Genomic DNA, 26205 nt, shown 5'->3' with positions numbered 1-26205 from the left:
AGACAGCGACTCTTTTAGGCTTTTTTTTTTTTTTTTTTTGAAAAACAAAACTCCAGCTAATAATTTCTCTAAACAAAACAAACATACAACCACACTTTATTAATAATGTATTGTTATATGTTTTCCCATTGATCTCCTCAATTTAGTCGTTTCAAATTTCCTCCCACTAGTTTAGGAGTCCTTCTATCACACAATGCTACCAGTGCTGGGAGGTTGAAAGCTAACCTGCTTCCTTGAATTATGTTAGTTAACAGAGGCCCGGGTTCTTCGTGATGGGGAGAGGGAGGGTCATTCCACCCACCCAGAGAGAGCGAGGCCAGTTATGCTCTCTGGGACTCCCAGCCACCGATTGCTGTGGCATCATCTGGGACCAAATCTGCAGTCTCCCGGAAGTAGGGCCAAAAGTTGGATGTCTGTGTCACTCTTGAGAGTTAAATTCTCATATATCCTTTGCTAATGTTTGTTTTCACATTTCTTAATAAGTTTTAATAGCTACTGAAGGTCTGTGCATGTGGGGTCATACCTGTCTGCGCTTGCTAATGCAAATTAATCATTTGTGTAAAATACATGGCAAAATAAAGTGCGTTTAGACAGTTGCCCCTAAAACATCACTACATTGAATGCATTCATTTATTAATTATCATTTATTAATTGACAATAAATTCCGCAATACACTCACTTTGCTTGTGAAAAAGATCACCAAGGTATTTGTTTTTATGCATTTACAGTCTTAGCCACTGGGTGGCACCTTGAGCATTAGGTTTAGGACCACATAGGTTTGGTCGACACAGTCGACTGTTTTGCCAATAATAAAACTGCCCCCTTATTGTCTATTTTCACAACACTGATATTCAGGACTCATTAGCACAGTTTGCTGTCTCCTTCAGGACTGTAAGAACATAAACACACCATGGAAAAGATAGCCCATCAGTGTGTACAAATGTCCACTGTAGATCACAGATCAAGCTAGTCTGACACATGGTCATCAATATACAAACGTAGTGATGACTCAAGCCATTTCTTAAATGTTTAGACCTTGATACTCCCCACTATAAAAGCGTACAAATGACTAAACGCCTCCATCTGACAGTGTTAACACACTCCATATTAACATGCCTAGGACCAGACTGTTCACTAATCTCCTGCTGTACAGTCATTTACCAGCAAGCTTTCATGGTCAGGCCTATTACCCAAAAACACAGAGACAGAGACATTTAACATCAAGTGGTTCCACACAACTGTGTTAGGGAGTTTCTAAGACACTTGTCTGATTAATGTGTAAATGGGCTGAATAAAAACTGATTTTAGAAAATTAGACAATTACCCTGACCACTGTTATACACTATGCACACACTCATTTAACTCAGGGTTGTTAGAATGTAGGAATACATGTTAATAGACTAAGAGCCATGTAAATTAGGCCACACTATAAGTCTTAATGTTTGTGGTCACCCCTTTTAAAGACTGCATTCAGCTGCTTTAAGGTTCACCCATTGCTGACACAGCTTGTCCAGTCCTTGTAGAGAAGCAATGTCAATAGAATAGGACTCTGTGGAGCAGATAAACATGAATCTATAGGCACCATCCCTAATGCCAGAAGTAAGCTAGAGGGGTAGAAAGCCCCCCAGCATTGAACTGTGGAGCAGAATAGAGAATAGAGTTCTCTGGAATAATGATGCTCCATCCAATACTTCTGGGATGAGTTGGGGTGGTGATTATCCAACATCCTGACTAACTAATGCTCTTGTCTCATTCAAATGCATTCAGATCCTCACAGCAATGCCCCAACATTTCTGGACAGTACAGACAGTCTAACAAAAGGGGGGATGTACGCACAAGGGAAAGCAGGTTAGGGAGAAAGAGAAGACACATCCAGTATGCAAATAGCTGGTGCCAGTAGGAAATAGGGAAGCCAAACTTGTTCTCAGCCATGTTGATCAAACAAACATGCAAACAAGTCATCGTATGTCACTGAATCAACACAACTGTATGTAACTGAGTGAAACTGAGAACTGAGAAATTTGTGATTCATTTCTGTATTTCATTGAAACAGTGAGAGGTCCCAGTATTTTAGCGAAAGAACACAAATGTCACCCTAAGTGTTACCTGCACTCTAAAAGTATCACAGTCCATTACAATTAGTTTTTAAACTGTATTGTCGCTATGAGCCCTGTCTTAAAGTCCAAATTTGTATTGTTCTCTGTTCTATGTCAAATATCATACTTCCCCAGAGAAAGTGAGTGTTGCACAACTTATGGTACAAAGTATGGTGCGTAGTCCCTAGAAATAATTTTGTACCTATAAGGGTACATTAGGGGATACAATTGTACCTGTACAGTACCCTTCTTCCTGACAGCATACAACACTATAGTTCACTGCATTCACCATTAGCCAGTTTGCTAGGATTCTTGTCCATAAGGGCCAATTTCACCAGGGCACAGTAGCTTAACTCCTTAAAAAGCCTGTCACCTGTCGGCAGACCAAAAGTGATATTACAAACTCCCACTATCAGAGAATAGCCCCACCGGTTTCTACAGAAGTCCCTGTAGTTACTGAGTAATACGTCTTAGTGTGTAATGGAGAGTTAAGGGGTTAATTAAAATGATCCCAGACTGCAAAGTGTATGTGACAGTCAGGTCACATATTTACTGGCAGCTGAAAGCTTGATTTTAGCATAGCCTAACCGATTAGCTCTGTGCAGACTGTAATATGACCACAAACAACAACAGGTTAAAATGAACCATGGTAACTAACATATGACTGTGTTAACAGGTACAGTAAACTTACAGTTATTTACATACAGCAATGAACCTCATCAAAAGCTTACTTGAATCTTTGTAAATCAAATGAAACCAAACACCCAATGAAATAAGTCAATAATCATATGCCTATTAATACGGGGCTAATGTGATACAAATCAACATCATGAATCAACCAAACCAGACCCCAGCTGTCTGTCACTCACGCTAATAACACATTGAGTAACTTTGTACTGAGGCTTAATCTTGTGACCCTGGAGTGTGCAATAACAAGCCCATATTCTCTGCACGGGTCATGTTTCTCTGCAAATAGCCCAAACATTATCACAACATGTTACTTATGCCCTGAATGAAGGATTAATCACTAGTGTTCAGCTGGTGGAGAAGCCTTTCGCTACTTAGTTAATTATGCACTAGTGTTGTTAATGGCTTCAACAGGCCATGCTTTGCCACCTCACTATGAAGTAAGAAATGAGCGAGTGGTCGCTGCATCTTCACTCATGCCACCATCCTTGCAGTAAAACTCTAAACGTTTTCTTGCTTCTTTCCCATTCCCAGACACCGTTTCAGCTAGATGGAATTTCAGGAATTGGTTGACAGTATTTGCACCCCAATCCTCACATGACTTACATTCTAGACCCTTGCAGTGGCAAGCAATCACCAACTAGTGCTCACACCACATTCCCTTTCGCAGAATCTTGTCTACAGAGCAAGGAGCAGTCACTTGTTTATTTTCAGCTTGCTTGTCCAGACATGGTGATTCAGGGGCTAATATAAAAGGCCCTTTGTTCTGGGCGGCAGTTTACATAAAGGCACTGTCCAACTGACTTGATGCTTCAAACGTTTTTAGGCCACACCAGCCATAATCCCTGCTTTTCAAAGATTAAATTAAACTTACTGGTAAAAGAACAGACCTCAGACCTTTATTGCAAGTGTAAAGTAATGGACCTCAAGCCTGAAGCATTCACTCTTTTTATCAGTTTTGCTAGAAAGCAACTGACATTCACATATTTCAGTATATTTCACAAGGCAATTGACATATTGCCCAAATTATGTATGAAAGGGTGGTGTGCTTCAACTGTTCTTTGATAAAATTGAACCAAAACATAATAAAACATAAAAGCTACCAACAGTTTTGTGCAAACGTTTGGACACACAGTCATATTGCACATGTTTTGTAAGTTGTGAAATATAAGTGAATATAAACTCATGTCCTATACCAAAGTGACTTCTGTACATTCTAAAACATAATTACTGCTTATTTGCTTAATTATTGCATTATAATATATTGCAAACCTAAATATTGCTTGTTTTAAACAGAGATGCACCAAACAAGTATTTTGCAAATGATCTATTGATTGTTAAAACAAATAATAAAATTGTATTGTATTCTGAATTGCTAGATAATCAGATGACTCTCGTGTAGCTATCAGCTTTTAAATTAAACTAAAGTTTCCATTAATCAGTTTTTCAGAAAAAAGAAAGACACTTATTTTAGCTTTGAGTTTTAAAGTATTTTGTGTTATTGCTATGTTTGTATTAGTGACTTATATTTTAAAAAGCAGATATACCTCTGCTCTCCACTCACACCTGATGTGATGACTCACATTTGCCGTAAGCATTTGGTACAATGGTAACAAACTTTTTTACTGTAGGTTTGCATTGAGATGTTGGGAATTATTACTATATTAAGTAATAGTGGCAGTAAAACAGTATTCCGCACTGTTTTGGTAAAAATGTGGCGATTAATCCACAGCTCATGTGCGTCCACGCTCCTATTTAGCACAAGAAACACACATGATGACATCACCAGCTAATAAAGAAAGTAGCCGTTGTACTCCTAATTAAAAAATAATGGCACATTACATTGTTCTGAGAATTTTAATATGTTAAAGTGGACGTAGAGTATCAAACTCTATTTCCTTGATATAGCTGAACACTACGTAAGCCAGGCCTTGTGACCCTGCCTGTTCCTGTGCCAATGTCCACAGATAACCACACACTGCACCGAGAGGACACAGAGAGGACAGCAACACAGTACTCTGGTACTACTCAGAATTAATTATAAAAAAATATGGTAAAGTGAGTCATCACAGTTCTGTAAGAAACATCTAGTAATTGATGAGCTTATTTCTTCTCTATGAGCCCTATTTTGAGTTCAAATAACAGGGTTTTTAATTGGGTGTCTAAACTAGAATCTATTTTTTCACTCCCCAAGCAGTGTCACATACCTTATAGCATTTATATATTAAACAACTTAATATATGCAATAAATGCATCATATAACACTTGTACATTAACAAAATAGGAATTATGTCCAAAATGCACAAATAAAACCATATACGCCCAGAATATCCCTTATATTTGATAATATAAAATGATAACCGTTCAGTTATCAAGAAGAAGGGAAATGCAGCTTTTAATGCATATTAATGTAAACAGATTTAATTCCAAATAATTTCTACTGGCCTATTCATCATCACATAGTCACACAATATGTTCAAATGATGTTGAAAAGTGTTTTTTTTACTGTGACAATGTAATGATAGGAGTCTGTGATGTGTCCTACAAAGATTAAGTCATCCATAGCTGCATAGATCAAGCCCTGCAATATCTTGATACATGCTTCTAGGGTTTGGACAGTGAAGCCAGTTTCATAACCACTACTAGAAAGTTCCTGATCATTGGAGACACCAATAAGAGATTCTAGTGATCACAGACTATCTCTGAAAAGCTTTGGCTTCTCTTCTAGTCTGGGTTTTAAGGATTAAAGAACACTTCTATTCTTCTATAGTATTGGAGTGTTGGCATAATTCAGATATGTCTTCTTTTCCAAGGGAGTTAGCCTAAGTAACATTGGTCCTGATATTTAGTTACGAAGCAGAGTGATAGTCCTTTAAATGCACCACTTTGTTTGCTGCCCATATTCCCAGAGTGTGAAGACCACTCTCTGTAACTGCTGCACAGGCTCCTCAACTGGGCTTCCCTTTCGCAGCTCTTTGGAGGCATGTTCAGTTTTGCCATTTGTGGACAACGATGACAAGACACAAAAGCATGTTGGCCATAAATAGCACCGAGCAGCAAAGGATTGCTCGCTGCTGGCGGATCAAATTCTCCAAAGGGAGAAGCAGCCCCTGGCCTCCAGCCCAGTTCCACTGCAAGGCACACATATATACACACAAACCACTCTCATAGAAACCCTTGGACTATATGAAGGTGGGTGAAAGGTTCATTAAAATTTTCTAAACATCAGAAAAGAGACCGCCCCAAGTTAGAGCAGGTCATGTCTGGCAACATGAATGAGGTCACAAAGGTCACAAAACATGACAAAAACAACAAAAAAAGATGAAAGCTGAAAGTGCTCCCAGAATAGTGAGTCCAAGGTTAATACAGAGGTCTGAGCCAAGTGTTCAGTTATTTGACACAGGCAAATATAGGATATGACAGTGTATATTCCATATTATTCTTTTATTTTATACTATTTTATATTAGCTTATGTTAGAAACCATTTAATCATTGGTTTAATCATTTAATTGGGTGTCAAAATAGCAATTAAGCACAAGTTACAAATTTTTCAGTATCAGGAAATACACACAGGTCCTTAAGTATTTGGACAATGGCACACTTTTGGCCTCTATATACCACTTGAGTAGATTTAAAATGAAATCATTTCATTTTAAATAATTGTAATTTAATTTTAATTTTGATTAAAATGAAATAATTATTTAATTAAAAATAAATTAATACATTATTAATAAAAAGATGGTAAAAGTAAAAAGGTGTAGTCTTCCCATTTTAATCCAAGAGCTTTGGCAAAAATGTTGATGCAAAAACATTTAACAGGTTATTAGGCCATTTTAATAGGCTCAAAAGTAATTGGACAATTAGCAGCTAAGCAATTTCAATTTCATGACTAAACGTCAAATCTGTGACAAAATCTAGTCAAAGTGAAAACACGAATGGTTAATGATTCAAAACAAAACCACATTATCTGTCACACATGGTGAAGGCACTGTTGGGGATGTTTGGCTGCTAAAGGTAATGGATCAGTGGTATTTATTGATGATATGACTGTTGATAGAAGTAGCAGGATGAATTCTAAAGTGAATAAAGCTATACTTTCTGCTCGGATTGTATCAAGTGCTGCAAAACCAGTAAGATAGCACCTGACCGTACAGATGGACAATGACCTAAAATATTCTGTGAAAGCAGTCAAAGAGCTTCTCAAAGCAGGAAAGAAATTGAGGATTTTAAAACAGCTGAGTCAGTCACCTGACCTCAGCCTAATTGAACATACCTTTCACTTACTGAAAACAAAACCGAAAGCAGAAAGTAAAAGGTCTGCCAAAGCAGCTCAGGGGAGGAAACTCAGCATTTGGTGAAATCCCATGGGGTCCACACTTCAGGCGGTCAAATTCTGTGCCAAAGAATTTGCATCCAAGTATTAAAAATAATCCTAATATTTGTACTTGTTAGTTGGTCAATTACTGATCATGTAAAAATGTGAGATGTACATGTACATCCCAGAATTCCTAAAAATATTAGTTATTTATTAGCTATTCCTCTCTGTTGTGCAAGTTAATTATCTGTTATATCCTCAGCAAATAGGTTCTGCAGAATTAAGAACTTGTATTAAATGGTCTTTGTGTGGTTGCTGTATTTTTTAGGCTAAGTTCACTCTTAAAACATCTCCCGCAATACCACAACTTCTCAAAAGAATCGCGTTGTTTTGGTGTTGGAATACAGCAAGGAAAATCTGAAAGAAGAAAGGACAGAAGCATGGCTAAATGCTTCTAGCCCCAGTGAAGAGGAGAACCATGCAAACCAGCCCAAAGTGGTATGCCACAAGGTTTTATTGCAAAGTGGCAACGTCACCGGTCTCAAAAAAAACAATGTTCCATTTAAGGCTGCAATTGCAGATATTGCCATCTTTACAGATATTTTGCATTTTTTTAGTGTTTAAAAAAAACAATAACCAAGCAGCACCCCTTCTTATTCAGTGGTGAACTGTACATTTGAATGAAAGTAAGGCTGCAACGGAACAGTTAATATTTCTCTGTCTTTGTCCATGTGCATTTACAGGAATGAAAAGTGTGGTAACTTCAATCCGATGACAAACACAGAAATTCCATAGTCCCCTTGACAGTTTTGTCTCAACTTGTAGTGTATAGACAAAAAGTGCTTTCAAATCTGCATAGTAGTAAAAGTGTCTGCCATGTCAAATGAGCTGCGAGCAGTAAAGGGACACAATGTCTAATGAGCCAGATTAGGTAGAACGGTTCAAATAAATAGTTCAAAACTCAGGAGTGCAAAGTAAGTGCTTGCTATTGGTTAATGCATCCCTGCAAAGCACTAACAGAAAGCATTCTTGCATGTCTGTTACAGTAGAATCAAACATCGCTGTAATATTTCTATGAATGTATCAAAAAATATAAACGCTAGACATCTTATGTTTGTGCAGGGAGTATTGATAATGCATGAATACTGATGATTTCCAAAGTTGTTTGGCAAAACACTCTGAGAGAACTTTCTTGGGGGCATAAAAAAACACTACCAGAATTTAAAAAAAAGTCAGCTGGCAATAAACTGGTAGATTCTTTGTATATGTTTATGACTCCTTCATATGGGAAAAAAAAAACTTAAAACTATTCCTTTGGGGGCAAAAGATAGATACAGCTGCTAAGATAGAAAGCGTGTGGAATCCAGATGGCACGTCTTTTCTGTTTACAATGGTCGCCCTTCCAGAGATACAACCACATTGCCTCCCAATTTGTCTGCCAAGGTTGAGCGGTCCTGAATGTCATCTAAACCATTGACTTGCCATTCATGTTTGATACCTGGAAAAGAGCGATACACATTATGAAATTATTAAAAGAGTATCTGCCTACACAAAATCGTCTGAACCCCTTCAAATGAATCAGTAAATTTGATTCTTTTAAGCACCATAAGTCTCTTGAACTTGGTTTAGTATACTGTACTGTACCACAAGCACACACTGATATGATCTTCTACTTTCTTGGTACTAAAGATACTATATAACAACACACTGGAAAAAAAAAACATACCTGTAAACTTCTTTTTAATGGCATCTTTAGAGCTAGCATAAATCATCTTGCTTTTTAATGGTGCTCCCTCAGGGGCCCTGTATGACAAAGAGAATTACTTCACATTCAAGTTAACGAAACATTTCAGTAGTGTCAAGAATAACTGTTTACAGGCCACGTACCAAAATATAAATACCAGGTCTTCTTTCTTGGACTCTTTTGTTTCGTATGTGGCATCATATAAGCCATATCTGCAGTCGTTAAGAGGTAGGAGCTTTACAAAGCAGGCATAGGGATCATCAACAGTCTCTCCAATATCACCAACTAAGATTTGCTTGCCCTCCTCTACAATAATCTTCTTCTTGTCATCACTGAGACAGAACAGCACTGCCTTCTTGCGCTTTTTTACCTCGTCCGAGGTTGAGGACTTTCGCACCTTCATGTCGTTGAAGACTTTGATGACTTCATCATTTACTGTGACTCCTGAAGCCTAAGGAGAGACAGTGAGAACAGTGAGAACAACGGAAGGAAATATATGGTTCGCAGGCTGAACAAACACAGATGGGTATTTTTATCTGTCAGTAGGTGCAAGTATCTAATATAATGCTGGCCCATCATGAATGAATGGGGACCAGGTGATAATGATATATAGCACCATAAATCACTTGTTTTCACTTCAGTTCATGTGAATAGCACTGACTGAGCCAACCTAAAAGTACGCTGTGGCTCCATATGCGTGTGGTGTATAGTAGTTAGCTGGCTACACTGCTGGGTCATTAATAAATGCTATTAAGAGTTAACTCGATATAGGGGGATTTTCGCACTCTGCCCTGAATTGCTAACTGTACTTCTAGTAGCCGAGTCATTTTGGCCGCCTCAGACACCTTGGCTAGTAAAGCCACTGCAGTATCCAAGTTTATCGCTATTTTTTTTTTTTTTTCAGTCACTGTTAAATCACTACATAACCAAAATTAGACCGACATGTTAATTTCTAAATTAAAGCAGTGCTGCCTTCTGAAACCCCATATTTTTTTTATTTTAGGCTGGTCAGTGAGCTAGCTCGAGTGAGTTAGCGCTCAGTTCAGTGCTGAAGCTCCCTGGCCGCTCAGGTATAGCAGTGCTCAGAGTTAGTGCTAGCTTGCTGCTAAAGGCAAACTGTCTGTAGGGCCACCTAAATCCTATTGAGTCATGGCTACAAATACCCTTCTTCAGCTGTAACGGTAACTGATTTTACACGCCATGAGGCACATTCACATCCCTCACTACGGGGAACCTAGAACCCTGGTTTGGCAGCACTCGAGTTCAACATGGCCAAAGACAACATTCTGCCGCATGGTAACCGCTTACTGCCCACGGCAACGTTAGCGAATAAAAGTTTGTTAGCAGGCAGGCTAGATTAAAAGTGATTACCGTTATAAACTAGCGGCTAAAATTAGGTTAAAATGGCCGCCTAAGGCTCAAGGCCCTGGTCATAGCTATCCCAAACTGGAATTGATTTAATTAGCTACTGGCCACATGAATAAGTTAAGACCATGAACCCCCACACAGCGGCACCGGCAATCGGCGAAAATGCGTCGTCGGTTATTAAAGCAACGCGCGCTGTATTAGATACATTCTAGTGAGTGGCTTAGAGGTAACCTACAGAAGTTAACTGCTGAAGAGTGAAGTTATTAAAATGATGTTTTCAGTATTATATTTAAATTCCGCAGCGGTCAAACACACACCATGGATGTATGGAAAAGACTGAGCACTCACCATGTTGTCCGACGATACTTTCCGATTGAATGTGCGAGTATTTTCTTGGTACTTCTATCAGGGGAATGTGAACAGCGGACCGAGCGAGAAAGAGAGAGAGAGAGAGAGAGTGAGAGAGAGAGAGAGAGAAGGGGAGGGGGAGGGTGAGGGGGGCGGCAGGAGCGTGGCAGCACTGCACAGTCGCAGTGAGTGAATCTGCAGTGCAGCCGGACGAGCGTGGACAGAGATGCGGTCAGGCAGTGATGGACTGTGTAGTGACGGGCTCTGCAGTTCAACAGAGGGAACAGTAAAGGACTCTGGCACCTGGTGGCCACACTTTCTCCTGATACAACCTTCAGTAGGGAAGCACTGCAGTAAAGGGCTCTACGTCTGACAGGCAAGCAAGAAGAGGTTTCACGCACTGCATGACTGCCAAGCAGTAAAGGCTCCACGCTGCCTGACGGGCTCCACGCTGCCTGAGGGGTTAGGGGTAAAGGCGCCACGCTGCCTGAGGGGTTAGGGTTAAAGGCGCCACGCTGCCTGAGGGGTTAGGGTTAAAGGCGCCACGCTGCCTGAGGGGTTAGGGGTAAAGGCGCCACGCTGCCTGAGGGGTTAGGGGTAAAGGCTCCACACTGCCTGACAGGTGAGCAGCAAAGGGCTCCACATTGCCTGAGGGGTTAGGGGTAAAGGCTCCACACTGCCTGACAGGTGAGCAGCAAAGGGCTCCACATTGCCTGAGGGGTTAGGGGTAAAGGCGCCACGCTGCCTGAGGGGGTTAGGGGTAAAGGCGCCACGCTGCCCGACGGGCTCCACACTGCCTGAGGGGGTTAGGGGTAAAGGCTCCACACTGCCTGACAGGCGAGCAGCAAAGGGCTCCACACTGCCTGAGGGGTTAGAGGTAATGGCGCCACACTGCCCGATGGGCTCCACACTGCCTGAGGGGTTAGGGGTAAAGGCTCCACACTGCCTGAGGGGTTAGGGGTAAAGGCTCCACACTGCCTGAGGGGTTAGGGGTAAAGGCTCCACACTGCCTGACGGGTGAGCGGCAAAGGGCTCCACAGTGCCTGAGGGGTTAGGGGTAAAGGCTCCACACTGCCTGAGGGGTTAGGGGTAAAGGCTCCACACTGCCTGACAGGTGAGCAGCAAAGGGCTCCACACTGCCTGAGGGGTTGGGGGGTGGGGGTGGTAAAGGGTTCAACAGTGCCTGAGGGGTTAGGGGTAAAGGCTCCACACTGCCTGAGGGGTTAGGGGGTGGGGGTGGTAAAGGGTTCAACAGTGCCCAAGGGGTGATCCAAGAGGCAAAACGGGCTCAACATTGCGTGACGGGCAAGCACTAACGGGATCCACATTGCGTTAGTGTGGTAAAAGCTCCACACTGCCTGCAGGGCTAACAGCAAAGGGCGGCACACTGACCAATGCATGAGAAGTAAAAGAAGTTTCATACACCCTAATGGCCAAACAGTGACAGGTTCTCTAGTGTGGAAAAACACATCAGAAGTGACTGGATCTAGTACTTAGGCAAGCAGTGGCCACTAGTTCTACAGTGTAACTAGGATCAGTGATCAACTATAACTGCCACCAAGCACCCAAAATATATTGTTAAACCAACAAAAAACATGCATCTCCAAAATGGTGACACAATATAAGAAAATAAGTTTAGATAATTTAGAGCATTTCTATTGGTCCATTCATTTAGAATTAAGGGGAGAAACCATGGAGAAAACTACAAACATTTAATTGGGACAGCAGATATATTGATTCATTATCAGAATAAAACTACCAAATAACCAAATATTAACAAAGTCAGTTTATTTATATATAAGAAAATGTACACAATTGCTGAGAAAGTACGTTAAAGTATTTGAAGGAGGAAAAAAATAAATCTGCTCAGTTTCTGCTGCTTGGAAACCAATGCTTTACAAAAAGCCCAAACGAACAAGGTATTGAAACAGCCTATAAAACAAAAAAAATGTTCATAAATAAGCAAGTTAATCAATTTTCAAATTATATCCAAACCTAAAATAAATAACTAGTCACAGAAAGAAGTATTTAGGAAAAAAGAGCAGATTTGGTTCCTATGTAGTGTTTGATCAAGTTATAGGGACCTGACTGAAACACTTGTTTGTTCATTTTTACTATTCACAACTACACACAACAGAAATGCTATTGTAAGACTTATCCACAAAAACGTAATGTGAAAAATCTATACAAACAGTAGTCTAGAAATGCAGTCAAGGTATTAAGTATGAATGCACCATTCAGAAAGCATTTTTAAAAACAATGTTTTTTGTCCTGAGTTGATGTGGATGGAAAGGACTTTTCAAAAAACAGTGCAAATATTATTTCACAGCACAGATTTATCCTGCATGACCTTAGACAGACAAACGAAAAAAATGTTTTTTTTGCTTTTTAGTTTTAGAAACTAGTTTCATTTTGAACTATTGACACTCAGGGTGCATCACTGCAGTGGAGCAGGTTTTAGTCCATGTGTGACAATGTGAAGTGCTGGTTCACAGCCTGGGCCGTTTCTGGGGAGGGGTCATACGGTCAGCCAGGCCAAGCTTCTGTAGCTCAGAGTGGAAGAAGGTCTGAAGCCTAAGGCCAGCCTTTGCCTCATTGGTGTTACGAGGGTTGTACTCAAGGCAGTTGGAAAACATCAGCTCCACGTCTGCTATATATTCAGCTGTAGGGGCACACAAGAGGTAGGCGTGACTTAGTTTGGACAGATATGCAAATATTGGCCTCTAGTGTAGGAGTAAAATTTAGATGTACATGTATAATCAGTCAAAGTGAATCAGATAACTTACATGCAGTCTGGTATTCACAATTGTTGACCTTTTCCCTAATTGTACTCAAAGCGATGGGCTTCTTGATAATGTCATAGTAATCAGGTACCTGTACAGATAAAGAATAAAACCAGCATGTAAACACAAAAAGGCAAAGTGTGACCATAAAAAGCCTCACCAGACATCTTGGACTTCTTTAGGAGAAAAAAAATAAAACAAATTTCATGTAAAGTTTTGTAAATTGTACCTGAGTCCTGGAAACCAGTTTCATGAAGGGCCAGCTATCCTCATGTCTGACCAGGTCCACAGTTAGCTGTTCACATGCTGACAGTTCATGGACACCAAGATTTCTCCCGGAGCTGCGGCGACTTGATGAAGAACTGCTAGGTGCCAAGACCAACTTGGATTTTGGAGAGACCTCTGCTGGAGAAGATGCAGAATGCAGATAAGGATAAACACCAATAATCTTATCATAGTTTCTCTTCTCTACATATTCAGCACATTTTTACTAATACACTTACTTCAGCCCAAAACAACCAAGCAAACAAAAACCCTTGTACCCCAAATGTGGAATCAAAATCAAGCTGCAAAAATAAAACAGCAAACAGCAAAAAAAATTCCATTTGGGGAAAAGGGTCAATTCTATAAATGTGTTTTTTCTGGAACATACCACCCTTAGGCAAATATTAAAGTGAATTACATGGCCATTTCTTTGGTGCGTAGTCATATTACACCATGTTAACAGCATAACTCACCAGAGCTAGGCCTTTTCTTGGACCCTGACTGGGCTGCACCAGGGCTGGGCTGAGTATTTGCTTTATCTGAGGTACCATTGGTGCTCAGCACCTCCAAGCTAAGTCGAGCACTGGTGCGACTGCCAGCCCGAGGAGGTGGCCTGCCATTGGACACTGGGGTTGCCTTCTTCCCTGAGCTTTTGGAGCCTCCTTTACTGGCAGAGAGACTCTGCTTGGGTGTGCTCTGTTGGCTGCGAGGTGTGGAATGATTCGATTCTCCTTGTTTGGATTTAGCATTTGACCGACCACTTTTAGTGGTCTGTAGGGGAAGCTTCACAGCAGCCTTCTTAGAAACACTGCGGAAACAGCAGAAAATACTTCAAAATGTTTTTTCCATGTATAAGAATTTACAATAAAAGGGTCACCCACAGAGTGAATAAATTCATCCTAGCTGACTAACCAACCAAACAAACAAATCAACAAACCTTTCTTTCTCTTCCTCTGACTCCTCTTCCTCAGATTCCTCTTCTTCCTCCTCCTCCTCAGACTCTGCTTCTTCTTCCTCAGACCCCTCATCATCTTCTAGCTCCTCTTCAGAGTCTATGGAAGACCGCTGGCGAGAGTTTATACGGTGAGAGCGTTGTTTAGGGCGGCACTCTGGGCAAAACCAGTCTTCAGTGGGAACAGCCTAGGAAGCAACACACCAATTAACTACTGAAAGACAAATTTTGGCATAATCACATTTCTATATGTAATGGCAGTGTCTGGAAGAGGGCAGTATACCTTCAGTTTGGGGCGCACACAGTAGATGTGGTGCCCTCGGTCACAGCCGTCACACAACAGCATGTTCTCACCATCTCCCTTCTTGCGGCACACCTTGCAGCGGGCGTTTAAGATGGATTTAGCCCAAACCACACTCCGTTCCAAGGTGGACAAATGCAGGAAAAGCTGAGAGAGGCTAGAGCAACCAAGCAGAGATTCCCTCCAGCGCTCCAGCACCGTCTTCACCTGGCGCCCACAGTCACTGCCATCTGGACAGGAGGCAGACACATGTAGAGAGAATATTGTTTTTTTTGTTAAGTCACACCCTCCAGTTCTACATGGATGTTTGGCTATTAGAAGTAAGTGAATCTAATAGAATCTGAGGGTTTGCAATAAATCTGCTTCAGCCAGTATCTGTTAGTATCAATTTGGCTACCCCTGATCCGAGAACTATACAATATGTATACAATATATATCTGTTTGTCTAGTTGACAATACTCACCAAACCTGTGTATAAAATAACGATAATGATTTTTTACAGTGCCCCCTGACATGATTTTTGTGTCACAATATTTATCTCTCACCATCCTTCTCACTGGACTGGTCATCATCTTTTTTCTTCTCCTTTTTCTTTGCTTTTTGGTCTTTTTTGCTGTCCTCGTCACCTGGATCAGGAATAAAGTTTGAGTTACCATTCATTTTTCTAGTATTCTAGCAGTAACTATTATTTATAATTTATAACTGTATGATTCTAATATTCTAGTAATAAACAACACAAAGTACTTTGACACAGTAGTCATGCAAAGAGAACATTCTAGGGCTCCAGCTAATGGATCAAAATTAATCATCCTTTGCAGACCTTGGAGATGAATTAGAGTCTCATACCGAGTGGAGCTTTGAGGAATTTGCGTTCAATGCCCTGCTCTATCTGAGCTAAGGCTTGAGCGAGGTAGTGCACATTGTTGCTGATGGGCTGGGGTGTGCTGGCGTTTGTGGAGGCGGTACTCTGGCCCTCACTTCTTAACTCCTGCAGCCTGGACAAAAAAACAAAACAAAACACAAAGTCAGACTAGGTATGCAAAGAACACTTGTATTCCAACCATTTCTTGTAGATAGAGCAGCCATGGCAAGAAAAGGAAGAGGAAATAAAATAAATATTACTGTAATAAGAGATGACTGATACAAGCTGCTTCTGAATGCTGACAATATTTTTCTTCACATAACCATAAACCAGCACTTTATTAGTGTTAAGGTTACATATATCAATGCTTAGACACCTTTACCTGTCTTTGACTCTGATGTGGCTCTCGTCTATCTCCATGGCCTCCTCTTCGCTGCGGTGTACTCCGTTCTCCTTGACCTCAGAACCCAGTAGTTCGTAATTACCACTCTCCAGTGCTGTTCTCCAGGCACTCCTATCTATTGTCTGATAATTAGAACAGTGGGCAAAAAAAAACATCTTTAGCAATCATTCATTCTTGCTAATCTCACACTGTAGTGTCAGTTCATACATTAAGTAACAACACAAACTACATGCACTACACAGACAAAAGTATTGAGACACCTGCTCATTCATGGTTTCAGAATTAAAGTTTGCATGTATAGTGTTCAGAATAAATGTAATAAATGTAAGTTTGTAATCAATTAATCTGAGGCATGTTGTGACCAAAAATAAATAAATAAATAAATAATAGAGCAACAAGCCAGCATACCTTAACAGCACCCAGAGTTCCCTGAAATATGCGGTCCTCAATGTCCAACAGCAAATCCCGGAGACGATTCTCCATGTGGCGTTCAGCAGGTGCAGTGCTTTCAGAGGAAACGGTTGCATTCTTAGACTTCACACTGGTGCTCTTGGTCTCGGTCAGTACTTTATCTGCAAAATTTCATCACAAATAACCAATGAGATCAGAGGTTTATTTTGGGCTGTCCTTTCCGTAATCCTCAAAGTCCACCCAAAAACTCTGCAGGAGTATATTTTATGCTTTACACAGATCGGTGCATCTTTGTAATTTTTTCTTTTTTTTGTTTAACTTGAATGTACCTGAGTGGTGGTAACGCTCTGCAGCATTACTGTTGAGAAGGTGAACAATGCGCTCCTTCTCCTGCACTAAAGCCTCTTTGAGGGTGCTCTCCCGGTGACCTCGTGGGTTCAGAGACTCGATCAGGCGCTCCAACTCAGCAGGTGTGCTGTAGAAAGCCCACTGATTAGGTCGGTTCACAGGAGGAGAGGTGTTATGGCATGCACTTGGCTCTTCCATCAGCTCCGTCTTCATGGGGCTCTGATCAGAGGAAAGCTCTTCTGTTTTGGGTTCTGGAGAAGGGCGGGCCTCCAACATGTCCTCAGTCACGCCAAAAAAGTCATCCTCCACAAAAAGTGCTCCAGCAGAAGGGAACAGCCAGTAGCGGCGATAGAGGCGGTCACGGCCCAGCGGCAGAATGTAGGTGCAAGCTGCAGCCTTATGGATGCGTTCCAAAAGCTCCTTCTCCTTCAGCTGCTGCTGCTGGAGCTCCTCTGGGCTTAGGCGATCCTTAACCTCCTCCTCTTCTGCGTTAGTTTGCTTCGGTTTTGCAGTGCTGCTTTTTGCTGGGGAATGAATAATACCAATATTTATTTTCTCTTTATGAGCAACTATCTAAATGTAAACTTTAAGTGAACAGTTAATGAATGGAAGCTGGCAGCCACCAATCATGTCAACTAATAAAGTGGTTATTACCCTTCTTTAATTGCTAGCAATATTAATATTAGTTGACTGACTAAGTTAAAGTTAAAATAAAAATTAAAAAATACTTTTGTTTGCGGTTATGATACGCAAGGATGAAAAAGCAAATGCTGCCATCAGAATATTTTAAAATTCCAGTACCTTTCTTAGATTTGCCTTGTTCTACCTGCTCCGCTTCATCTTCTGTCTGTTGGTCAGCATGACCCTCCTGACTCTCTGTACTAGTGTCCATCTCTTCACTGTAAAGAGTGAGCATCATAGAGATGGTTCATCTCAAACTTTCAAAGACAAATAATAATAAAAGACATTTTATTATATATTCTTGGTTAATGACTCTTAAATGTTCTTACCCTGCTACATGTGTGCCATTCCTCGTTTCCTCTTCTTTGAGTTTCTCATGCTTCTCTTTTAGTTTCAGTTCCTGCTCTCTTAACTTCTCCTCTTTTCTCTTACGAACTCTGCAGGTACAGCAGAAAGTGTTTGTAACCCAAATACTTTCACAGACGTTTCTACCCACCTCATTCTTTTACATTTTTATCAGAGGCAAATGCAAGACTCACTGAACGGCGCAATGAAATGCAATGAAAAGTATTGTGTCTGTAAGCCATAGTACCTGTTAGCAGCCTCCTCCCTCTCTCTGCGGTGCTGTTCTGCTTTGATCTCACGGAGCTCCATTTTGGCTGCTCTTTGCTCGTCAGCACAGTCCTCAATGAAGTCTCTGGTAGAGACTAGAGTCAGCAGCTTCCCACACAGAGTATGCAGGACTTTCAGTTTCTCACCTGTCATCACATTCACACAATCAGTACACAATTATCAGTCTTAGGACTAAACGTTAATGATCTCTGATTAGTTCTTGTGCGAATCAGTACAGAAGGGTTGAGGTGGCACTAAGTGAAAATCTTAGTACAGAATCAGTACAAAAAGGCTTTAAATAAAGGACTAAAAAATAATTGAATAACTCAATAACTGCTCATTCACACAGTGTCAAACAGTGTCATGCTGTCAACAACAGGCACAAGTGTGAGCAACCCACCAGGCAGAAGATCATAAACAGCAGTGCAGGAGAGCTTCTTGAGCAGACCAGGGTTAGAGAGTCGCAACTCCACACAAGGGTCGTCTGTCGAGGCAAAGCCCCCCTGCTTCTGATAGCGGAACTTGGCATTTGTGGAGCTGCATTCTGCGCCAGAAGCCAGAATGTGCAGCCTCAGAATCTCAGAGAGAGTACAGCTGTCCAGATCCAGCTGTTTCAGACTACAGCCTGTACAGAGATGAGCAAAAGTGAGCAGCATTAAAAAAAACAAAAAAAAAAACAATAAAAACTACTGACAGCTCAGCTGCTTTCCAAAAGCAGAGCATGAGCATACATAAAAAGGACCAGATGAGCAGAGCAAATACTATTAAACCCGCTCATCTCAAATGATGGGTTTTCTATTTCTTACTGTTCACTGAAGAGGGCTGCATTCTCAACAGCAATATTTTCTCACCTTGATGGAGCTGAGGCCAGGCAGCAGCCAGTAAAGCTACAGCACTTATGGCAGACTGTGTTGGGTCAGCATCATCATCCAGTGCCTCACTCAGATCTGACATAAGACATAATGTAAAGGTCTAAATTAAGAAGTACACTGCTAGATGCAATTCAAAAAAATCTTGTGATAATGTGATTGAATGCATTCTGCTGCACCCTTATTTCAAGGTTGTTCCCAAATCCACCATTATCAACATGTTAAAACAACTTAAGCTATTTAGTTCTACAATACTGGATGTGCTCTAACCTTTGGTATCAGCTTCAACCACCTGCTCCTTGGCAACCTCCTCTTGTTCCTCAGCCTGAGCCTGGAAAATGGCAGACAGGAAAAAGAAGAGCAGCTCGCATAGTGGCCCCTCCGGATCACAGCCCATCAGAGCCTCCTCCAGAATCTCTGTGGACATCATCAGAAAAGAACACTTATTAACTATCCAGAGAGAAGCCTAAAGACTGCGGTTAGCTCTTTGACACAAGCATTCCCCATCCTTGAAAGAGAACACAATCATTATGTGCTGTGCTCTTACCAAGTGTGATACCATCAGGGAACTCATCGTTTAGGTCAAAGAGCTCTCCAAATGCTTTCAGAAATTCCAGCACCATCAGCGCATCTCCAAATAGCTCTGCAGGCAGGCGGGTCTTCACTGGCAATGGCTTTGGTAGCTCCTATAAACACGCATCAGTGAGAACAGTCACATACACAGGTGTACTGACATGGTATTATCTATTCAGAAGAGCACTCCTACTTTGAGATCATCACACTCCATGTCCTCTCGAGGTTTACTCCACAACTTCAGCCGTTCAGCATATTTCTTCTTCTCCTCCTTCAATTTTTCTCGCTCCTAAGCGAGGACATAATAAAACAGAGAATAATTAGAGATGATCACAAAATGCTCCACATTAATGACTACAGTAAATAATGTTCCACATGAACACAACATTAAAATAATCTGAGATGGTCTCAGGGCTGTTCAACTCACCCTCTCTTTCTCCACCTTCATTCTCTCCTTCTCTTCTTTCCTCTTCTGTTTCTCCTCCTCAACAATTTTCCTGAGCTCCTCTTTTCGTCTGTCTCGGTCTTCCTTTTCCTTCTTTTTTGCTTCCAACAAATCATCCCTCTCACGTTTCAATTTGGATTTTTCACGTGCTGCACAATTAAAAATCACAATCATACATATACATATATAAGAACATTTTTGCAACACTTTTGCAGAAGCTGTATTGATTTTACACATTTATATATCATGTACAACAGTAACTGTGCATGAGGATTTGCCCATTATTTTTAATGTTTATGTTCAATTTGCGTGTGTCATTTGGTCAACAGCAACCACAACTGTACAACCATTAAAATCTTACAAGAAACACTATATGCAAATATTATATGTCTTAGACTTACCCATTGACATCATCTCTTCTTTTTGCTGCATTAATCTTAATTTTTCTTCTGCAGCTCGCATCATGTTTGGCCCCTCAGCATAACTCATCTAAATAAAAAAAAAAAAAGAAAAAGAAAAGAATGCAACATCTAGTAAGGACACCAGGAAGACCCTAATTTTCAATTCATAAGACACACTGCACTTCGAGATATTGCATGCGGTCAAATTTGGCTTTACATTTTATCAAATTGTAAACATACTCTGCATTAAGGCCCTCATGTGGTGGATAACTGACAAAATGAAATCACAACATAAGCATCCCAAAGGCATTCCTGCACCACAATCGTACCAAACACTTGCAGAACAAAGAAACATCTGCACCCACCTCCCCAGGAGACGCAACATTGGAACGGCGACCTCTGCCCTTTCCAGGAGGGCTAAAGGCAAATACAGGGTCCTCATCCGGGAAAAACTGAGAGAAACTTAGTTCTGACAGCTTGTATTTTGCAACTGTTGATGGCTAGAAAAAAAATAAAAATATCATAAGCACGAGATTTCAATTTTACTGGAATTATGCAGAAAAATTAAGCCACATCCTGATAACATTTGCACACACAGAAGGAGATTAAAAGGACATACTTTGAGTCGGATGGTCCCGAGCATTGGTTCACAATGTTGCTTAAGCAACAATTTCAGTCTGTCTCGAGAAAACACATTCTTCTTACGACTGCAGTAGAGAACCAATAAAAGAGCTGCATCAGTGTTCAATTAATATTTAAAGGATAAAGGATAAAGGTGCACGTATTCGTCACTGTACAGTGTGGACTGTACAGCGAAATGTGTCCTCCGCATTTAACCCATCTGGTAGTGAACACACTCACACACACACACACGTGTTAGGGGCAGTGAGTACACACACACACCCAGAGCGGTGGGCAGCCAACTCCAGCGCCCGGGGAGCAGAGAGGGTAAAGGGCCTGGCTCAAGGGCCCAACAGTGGCAGCTTGCCGAGCCCGGGAATCGAACCCACAACCCTGTTATCGATATCCCGGCGCTCTAACCGCTGAGCCACCACTGTCCCCGAAAGCTAATATTTCATCTAATACCAAAATAAATAAAACATTAGGAAGTTAATTATAAAGTATTAACCAATCTGCATTGTGTGTGAAATAAACAAATACATTTATTATATGCACACACATTTTTCATATTATTACTAAGTCGAAAAGAAATGTTTGGGGAGCACCCTTGTTTATCTACAATTGTTTATAATGGAGGTGAATAGGTATAGTCTACATACAGGAAACACTTGTATTTTCTTCAGAAGAATTAAAGCTCTTGATTAATATGAGCTAATGTTTGATGATTTTAAAATCCTCACAGCAAAAACCTCAGTACATGAGCTAAAATGTAGTGCAGAATACAATAAAAGGTTGCAGATAAGAAATGCAACAGCCAACAGAACGCCATTATGTCAGCACCATATAATCATGAACTATCTATAGTTCTGATATGACCATCTTTTTCTTAATAAACTGGTGTTGCAAAGCGTTTTCAGAACTCAATTCCACTCAGTCCCCAAAAATCAGTAACTCACCACATCTGAGCAGCTTTTACAAGTATAGGCTCACAGTGTTCGGACTTTAAAGCCTGAACCTTATACTTGAACGAGGATGGGTTGATCGGTTTCTTCTTCCTGCTTCAGAAAAACAGAAGACAAGAAACAGAGCTCAGTCAAAAGGTTTTAAAAGCTAAATAACCAAAAAAGACTTTCCAAAAAAAAAAATAATAAAAAATAAATAAAGAGCACTCACCCACTGGGTGTTGTTTTAGGGGTCTTTGGCGAGGAGTCTGTGAAGTCATCATCACTGTCACTGATGACGATGGAATCCCCTTCCATGTGGTGTTTGACATGACCATTAACTGCTCCATTGGAATGTGGAGAAATGACCTCCAAGACCTTGTATGGTTGTCTGTGGAACATGATTATGTATAAAAACACTGGATAACACACAGATAATCTGCCTTCTGAAAAAGCTATTAGACACATATACCACACTTGCAAATGAACACTAGAAAACAAATACAAAGCTCAACAGCTTCCAGCCCATGTCCACAGCCAGCTGACACTTAACATCAATATTCTACTTACTCTATAAACCCATCATGAACTGCTTCCCAAGCTTATAGTTCAGGTGTTAGAAGCAGAGGAAACTCAAGAGCAGGACTGAAACAGCATGGTTAACTGTCCTATATTTAAAGAATCCATATAAGCCTTGCCAGGATCTCAATGGCAACTATGAATACTAAGAACAATGACAAAGTCTACCAACAAGCACAGCCACAGCATCCCCCAAAGCCACCTCCCAAAAAGCTCCCTTTTCTCTCCCCTGCTGGGACTCCATGTTGCTGCATGTCTGGCTGCCTCTGTTCAGACCATGATGTCTGAGACAACTCCTTAAGCCCTGCCAGCCTATCAGAACATCTCTTGTAGCTCCACCCACACTTTGGTTATCTCCAAATGGCAAAGTCAGCTTGTGATGGCTGCCTCTGAGCCTCTCTCCACAACACAAGAGAGCTCTCTTTTCCTCCGTAGCTTTGCAGTATACAGCTGATCTTACTGCCTTGACAACATCATTGAACCAAAAGTGAAGAACTCTGACAGGTTATTTGCCTTTTTGAGGATTATCTACAGAACGTGGGCATTAAAGAGATTCAAATCACAGAAATAAATGGTTTCATTTCGCACATTTAATCTTAAGCCAAATTCTACCACAGGTTATATGCATTGCCACAGATTTTTGCATTCCCAATGCGCTTTGAGGCAGTAATTAAATAAACTGCAAAAGTTCACACCAAAAGGACATCACCTTAAGACTTTTACTAACCATTCATTCATTTCCAACTACATTTTTAAACATAAAACTTATAACAAAACCAATATAAGTGTGTTAAAACTGCAATATACAAGATTACCAATGCCAATCTTAACCAAAAACTAGTTAACAAGCGTCTGACTGCACGATAATAGAAAAAACCTGACACTGCAATATTTTGTTGTGCTGCAATATTGAAATAATACCAGATTTCTATTATCCAAAATGTTACAATATTAATAATGCCTTCTGTGTATCAAAGAGTGGAGTAAAATACATCATACTGAGCAGACCTCTGGAAAATCCACCATAGAAAATGAAATACTGGGAATTTTTCTTTTGTATCAAGCAAGTTGTAGCATGATGCATATGATTTAATTTGCTTTGATGATTTAATTTGACAGTGCACGTCCTGCAATATGACTACTGCGTATGTGAACACTGCAATGCTGAAACGATATATTGCGCCACCCTTAACAGGTATGACACTACAATGACTGTTCTTCTTTAGCACATGTTCACCTTCTGGGAAAAGTCTTTTTTTTTTTTTAAATCCTTGTTTATTTTATAGAGTACAAATGAAGCCAAACATGGTAATGACAAATGAAGGTCAACACCTTAGCCTAGTTAGAAATGTTTTCTTTTACAGGTGTAGTGTATTTTTGTGGACTAGATCTTTTGTCACAAGGCATGTTACCCCACATGAGGGAATTAAGAGTCTCATTTAATGTCACTGGTCTGTGCAGAAAAAAATGAATACATTACCTTGCACCAGAGCGACTCACAACATCCACCATTTCCCCGGGAAAGAAACGCTCTTTGACAAAGGTGTAGACATCATCACACAGTTCATGCAGCCGCGCACGGTGGGTAAGAGAAGTCAGGTGCAAGAGGGGGAGCATCAACACAGTAGGAAAGTTCTGAAGATTAAGTCTGGCCTTCTTCTCGCTTTCCAGGGCTTCCTGGTAAGTCAGACCGGGCTTGCCGGTCACTGCACAACTCCACACCAAACTGTTACAAAGGATTGTCCTCTCAAAGAACTCACTGTAGAAAGAGCAGATCATCAAAGTGCATCAGCAATTACCATACCGGTCACACAGAAAAAGCTGATTACGGTGCAAATTCACTGACAGAGTCAAATGTCGATGCAAAACTGAAGTGGATATTTAGGAATATTAGGCAATTAAAAAAATAATCAGAGCATAATCTTAACACAGAGCAACCTAAAGTCAGGAATAATCACCATTAGCATTTACACCGTGTGCACCTGCTTAATCAGGGTTAGTGACGTCAGTGCAAAACATGTACAGGATGAGTCCCACCTTCGTAGTTTCTTTTGCCGATCATGTCAAAATGTATACGTAGCCTAATTTGTTTGGTTACACCAACGAGCTTCACAGGGGTATGACATACTAATGCCGACAGTGTAGAGGGCAGAAGTGGGCTCTCACATCTTGCTAATTGCCGTCCAACAATAGCTGCTACCACGTTTCTAGCTGAACATCCTGTGAGTGGCAGAACTTAGCTAAACACTCAGTACCAACAAAAACAAAGCAAGCGCTTTCACACTTAGTCAGCTTGTACGAATTTTACGGTTAATACCAAATCGACTCCTTTATTTATAAGTATACTTTACAACAACCGCATGCAGTAGCTTTGAAGACGGTGGTGCCAACTAGCAGAAGGGCCTAGCGAGCTAAGGCTAGCGCCGAGTTCATCCGTCCGGAGAACTCACACCTGCCACTTCACGGGGCTTATAAACACATTAATCGGTCAAATTAACCCCAGTTAACGCCACACTGTTTGATAAAAACGCCTTTACAGCTAATTCTCTGTTGTAAACGCAGAATGAGACAAGAATTTTTTAATAAATTCACTGAAAACAGACAACTTTCCAAGACGCCCCGGGCTGTCACTCTGTTGTCCGACTTCGAAACAGTTTGATGCCGTTAGCCAGCTAGTGCTAGCTAACTTAGTAGCTAGCTAACGTCCTAACAAGTTCAGATGGTGCAGAAGTTGAAAAACCAGCCAGTCACTTACTCGTAGGTTCTGAATATTTCGTGGGTCACTTTACAGAGGAAAACTTCTTCATCTGGCTTGAGATCAGCTGGAGGTTTCTGTCTGACGAACGGCTTTTTGTGAAGAAGCGGCATCTTTCTTTATCTCGGCGCCCGTGCCGTTGATGCTGAGCCGCTGTTGGTGGTAGTGGTGTGTCCTAGACTTTCAAAAAAGGGAGGGAAACAGAAAGTAAGAAATGTTAAATTAAGAGCTTTCGTGGGGCACAAAAAGTCCCGTTTACATCCTCTCACGAACCATCCAAAGCTGACGACTTGAAAACGGTTAAAATAAAAGCGCCAAAGTACGAGAAATTTCAAGAGGAAATCCAGCCTTTGTTAATGACACACGCTTCCCACTCCCGGTCACACAGTGACGTTAAATCCAGCCCACATGAAAATGTGCTCTCAATGAGCGCCTGTTTCGGTTGTTAACAAGACCGAATATCAACACATTTACAGAAAACCGCGACGTCCGCAAAGCTCTGACAAACACCAGACACCTATACCTGTGGTAAAACGCAGAAAATTAGTCCGTTTAGGGGGCAAAAGGGAGATAACTCGGCTCTTGCCCCACTTCTCCGAGCGGCTAGAGCGTGTTGACGACAAGTTTTGATCCGCTCTAGTTCAGTTACAGACAAGGGAAGGGTGTGGGCGGAGCTTGAGGCAGCTCTGCTCTCCTATTGGTTTATCGAACTGTCTTTCTTAAAATCATGTCCAATGGTGAGGGCTGGATATGTGGGCTAAGACGCTTCATAACACAGCTTCAGCTATTGTGTAATTTGACTAACTTACTGTTCTGTAGGGGGTTTCATTAAAGTGATAACTCAAA

General features: G+C 41.0%; 2 protein-coding genes across 5 annotated transcripts; both read right to left on the bottom strand.

Moving 5' to 3' along the window:
- Positions 1-7594: 7594 nt before the first annotated feature.
- Positions 7595-10666, bottom strand: cfl2 (cofilin 2 (muscle)). The gene is made up of 4 exons (XM_072690386.1): positions 10559-10666; positions 8986-9293; positions 8825-8901; positions 7595-8596 (listed from the first exon to the last, which is right to left on the bottom strand). Exons 1-4 carry the CDS (start codon positions 10559-10561, stop codon positions 8484-8486), a joined length of 501 nt encoding a protein of 166 aa, XP_072546487.1. The 5' UTR covers positions 10562-10666; the 3' UTR covers positions 7595-8483.
- A 1663-nt stretch (positions 10667-12329) lies between these two features.
- baz1a (bromodomain adjacent to zinc finger domain, 1A) lies at positions 12330-25982 on the bottom strand. Of its 4 annotated transcripts, none has more exons than XM_072689386.1 (28): positions 25883-25982; positions 25360-25539; positions 24085-24363; positions 22258-22416; positions 22041-22142; positions 21083-21170; positions 20829-20963; positions 20464-20551; positions 20045-20211; positions 19811-19906; positions 19592-19730; positions 19315-19461; positions 19027-19122; positions 18576-18800; positions 18156-18321; positions 17893-18000; positions 17684-17781; positions 16864-17406; positions 16532-16695; positions 16103-16245; positions 15705-15853; positions 15404-15484; positions 14841-15088; positions 14543-14745; positions 14079-14413; positions 13571-13746; positions 13345-13432; positions 12330-13220 (listed from the first exon to the last, which is right to left on the bottom strand). In XM_072689386.1, exons 2-28 carry the CDS (start codon positions 25470-25472, stop codon positions 13048-13050), a joined length of 4509 nt encoding a protein of 1502 aa, XP_072545487.1. In that variant the 5' UTR covers positions 25473-25539; positions 25883-25982; the 3' UTR covers positions 12330-13047. The 4 variants fall into 4 exon arrangements, with proteins under 4 accessions (XP_072545487.1, XP_072545490.1, XP_072545489.1 ...); XM_072689389.1 differs by having other exon boundaries at positions 13571-13743; XM_072689388.1 differs by having other exon boundaries at positions 22041-22139.
- Between the last annotated feature and the right edge of the window lie 223 nt (positions 25983-26205).

Source organism: Salminus brasiliensis, chromosome 10, assembly GCF_030463535.1.
Source record: "Salminus brasiliensis chromosome 10, fSalBra1.hap2, whole genome shotgun sequence".
Classification (NCBI taxonomy): domain Eukaryota; kingdom Metazoa; phylum Chordata; class Actinopteri; order Characiformes; family Bryconidae; genus Salminus; species Salminus brasiliensis.
Note: the sequence above shows the minus strand (reverse complement) of the source record. Positions and strands in the feature narration are given on the sequence as shown.

Excerpts from the sequence above, each read along its gene's own strand:
- cfl2 (XM_072690386.1), bottom strand. Across the intron at positions 8,902-8,985 it reads GACCTGGTATTTATATTTTG|GGCCCCTGAGGGAGCACCAT; the intron begins GTACGTGGCCTG and ends TTTGTCATACAG. Across the intron at positions 8,597-8,824 it reads CATTAAAAAGAAGTTTACAG|GTATCAAACATGAATGGCAA; the intron begins GTATGTTTTTTT and ends GCTCTTTTCCAG.
- baz1a (XM_072689386.1), bottom strand. The coding sequence starts at position 25,472 with ATGCCGCTTCTTCACAAAAAGCCGTTCGTCAGACAGAAACCTCCAGCT. Across the intron at positions 16,246-16,531 it reads GAACTCTGGGTGCTGTTAAG|ACAATAGATAGGAGTGCCTG; the intron begins GTATGCTGGCTT and ends TCTAATTATCAG. Across the intron at positions 14,746-14,840 it reads GTGTGCGCCCCAAACTGAAG|GCTGTTCCCACTGAAGACTG; the intron begins GTATACTGCCCT and ends GTTGCTTCCTAG.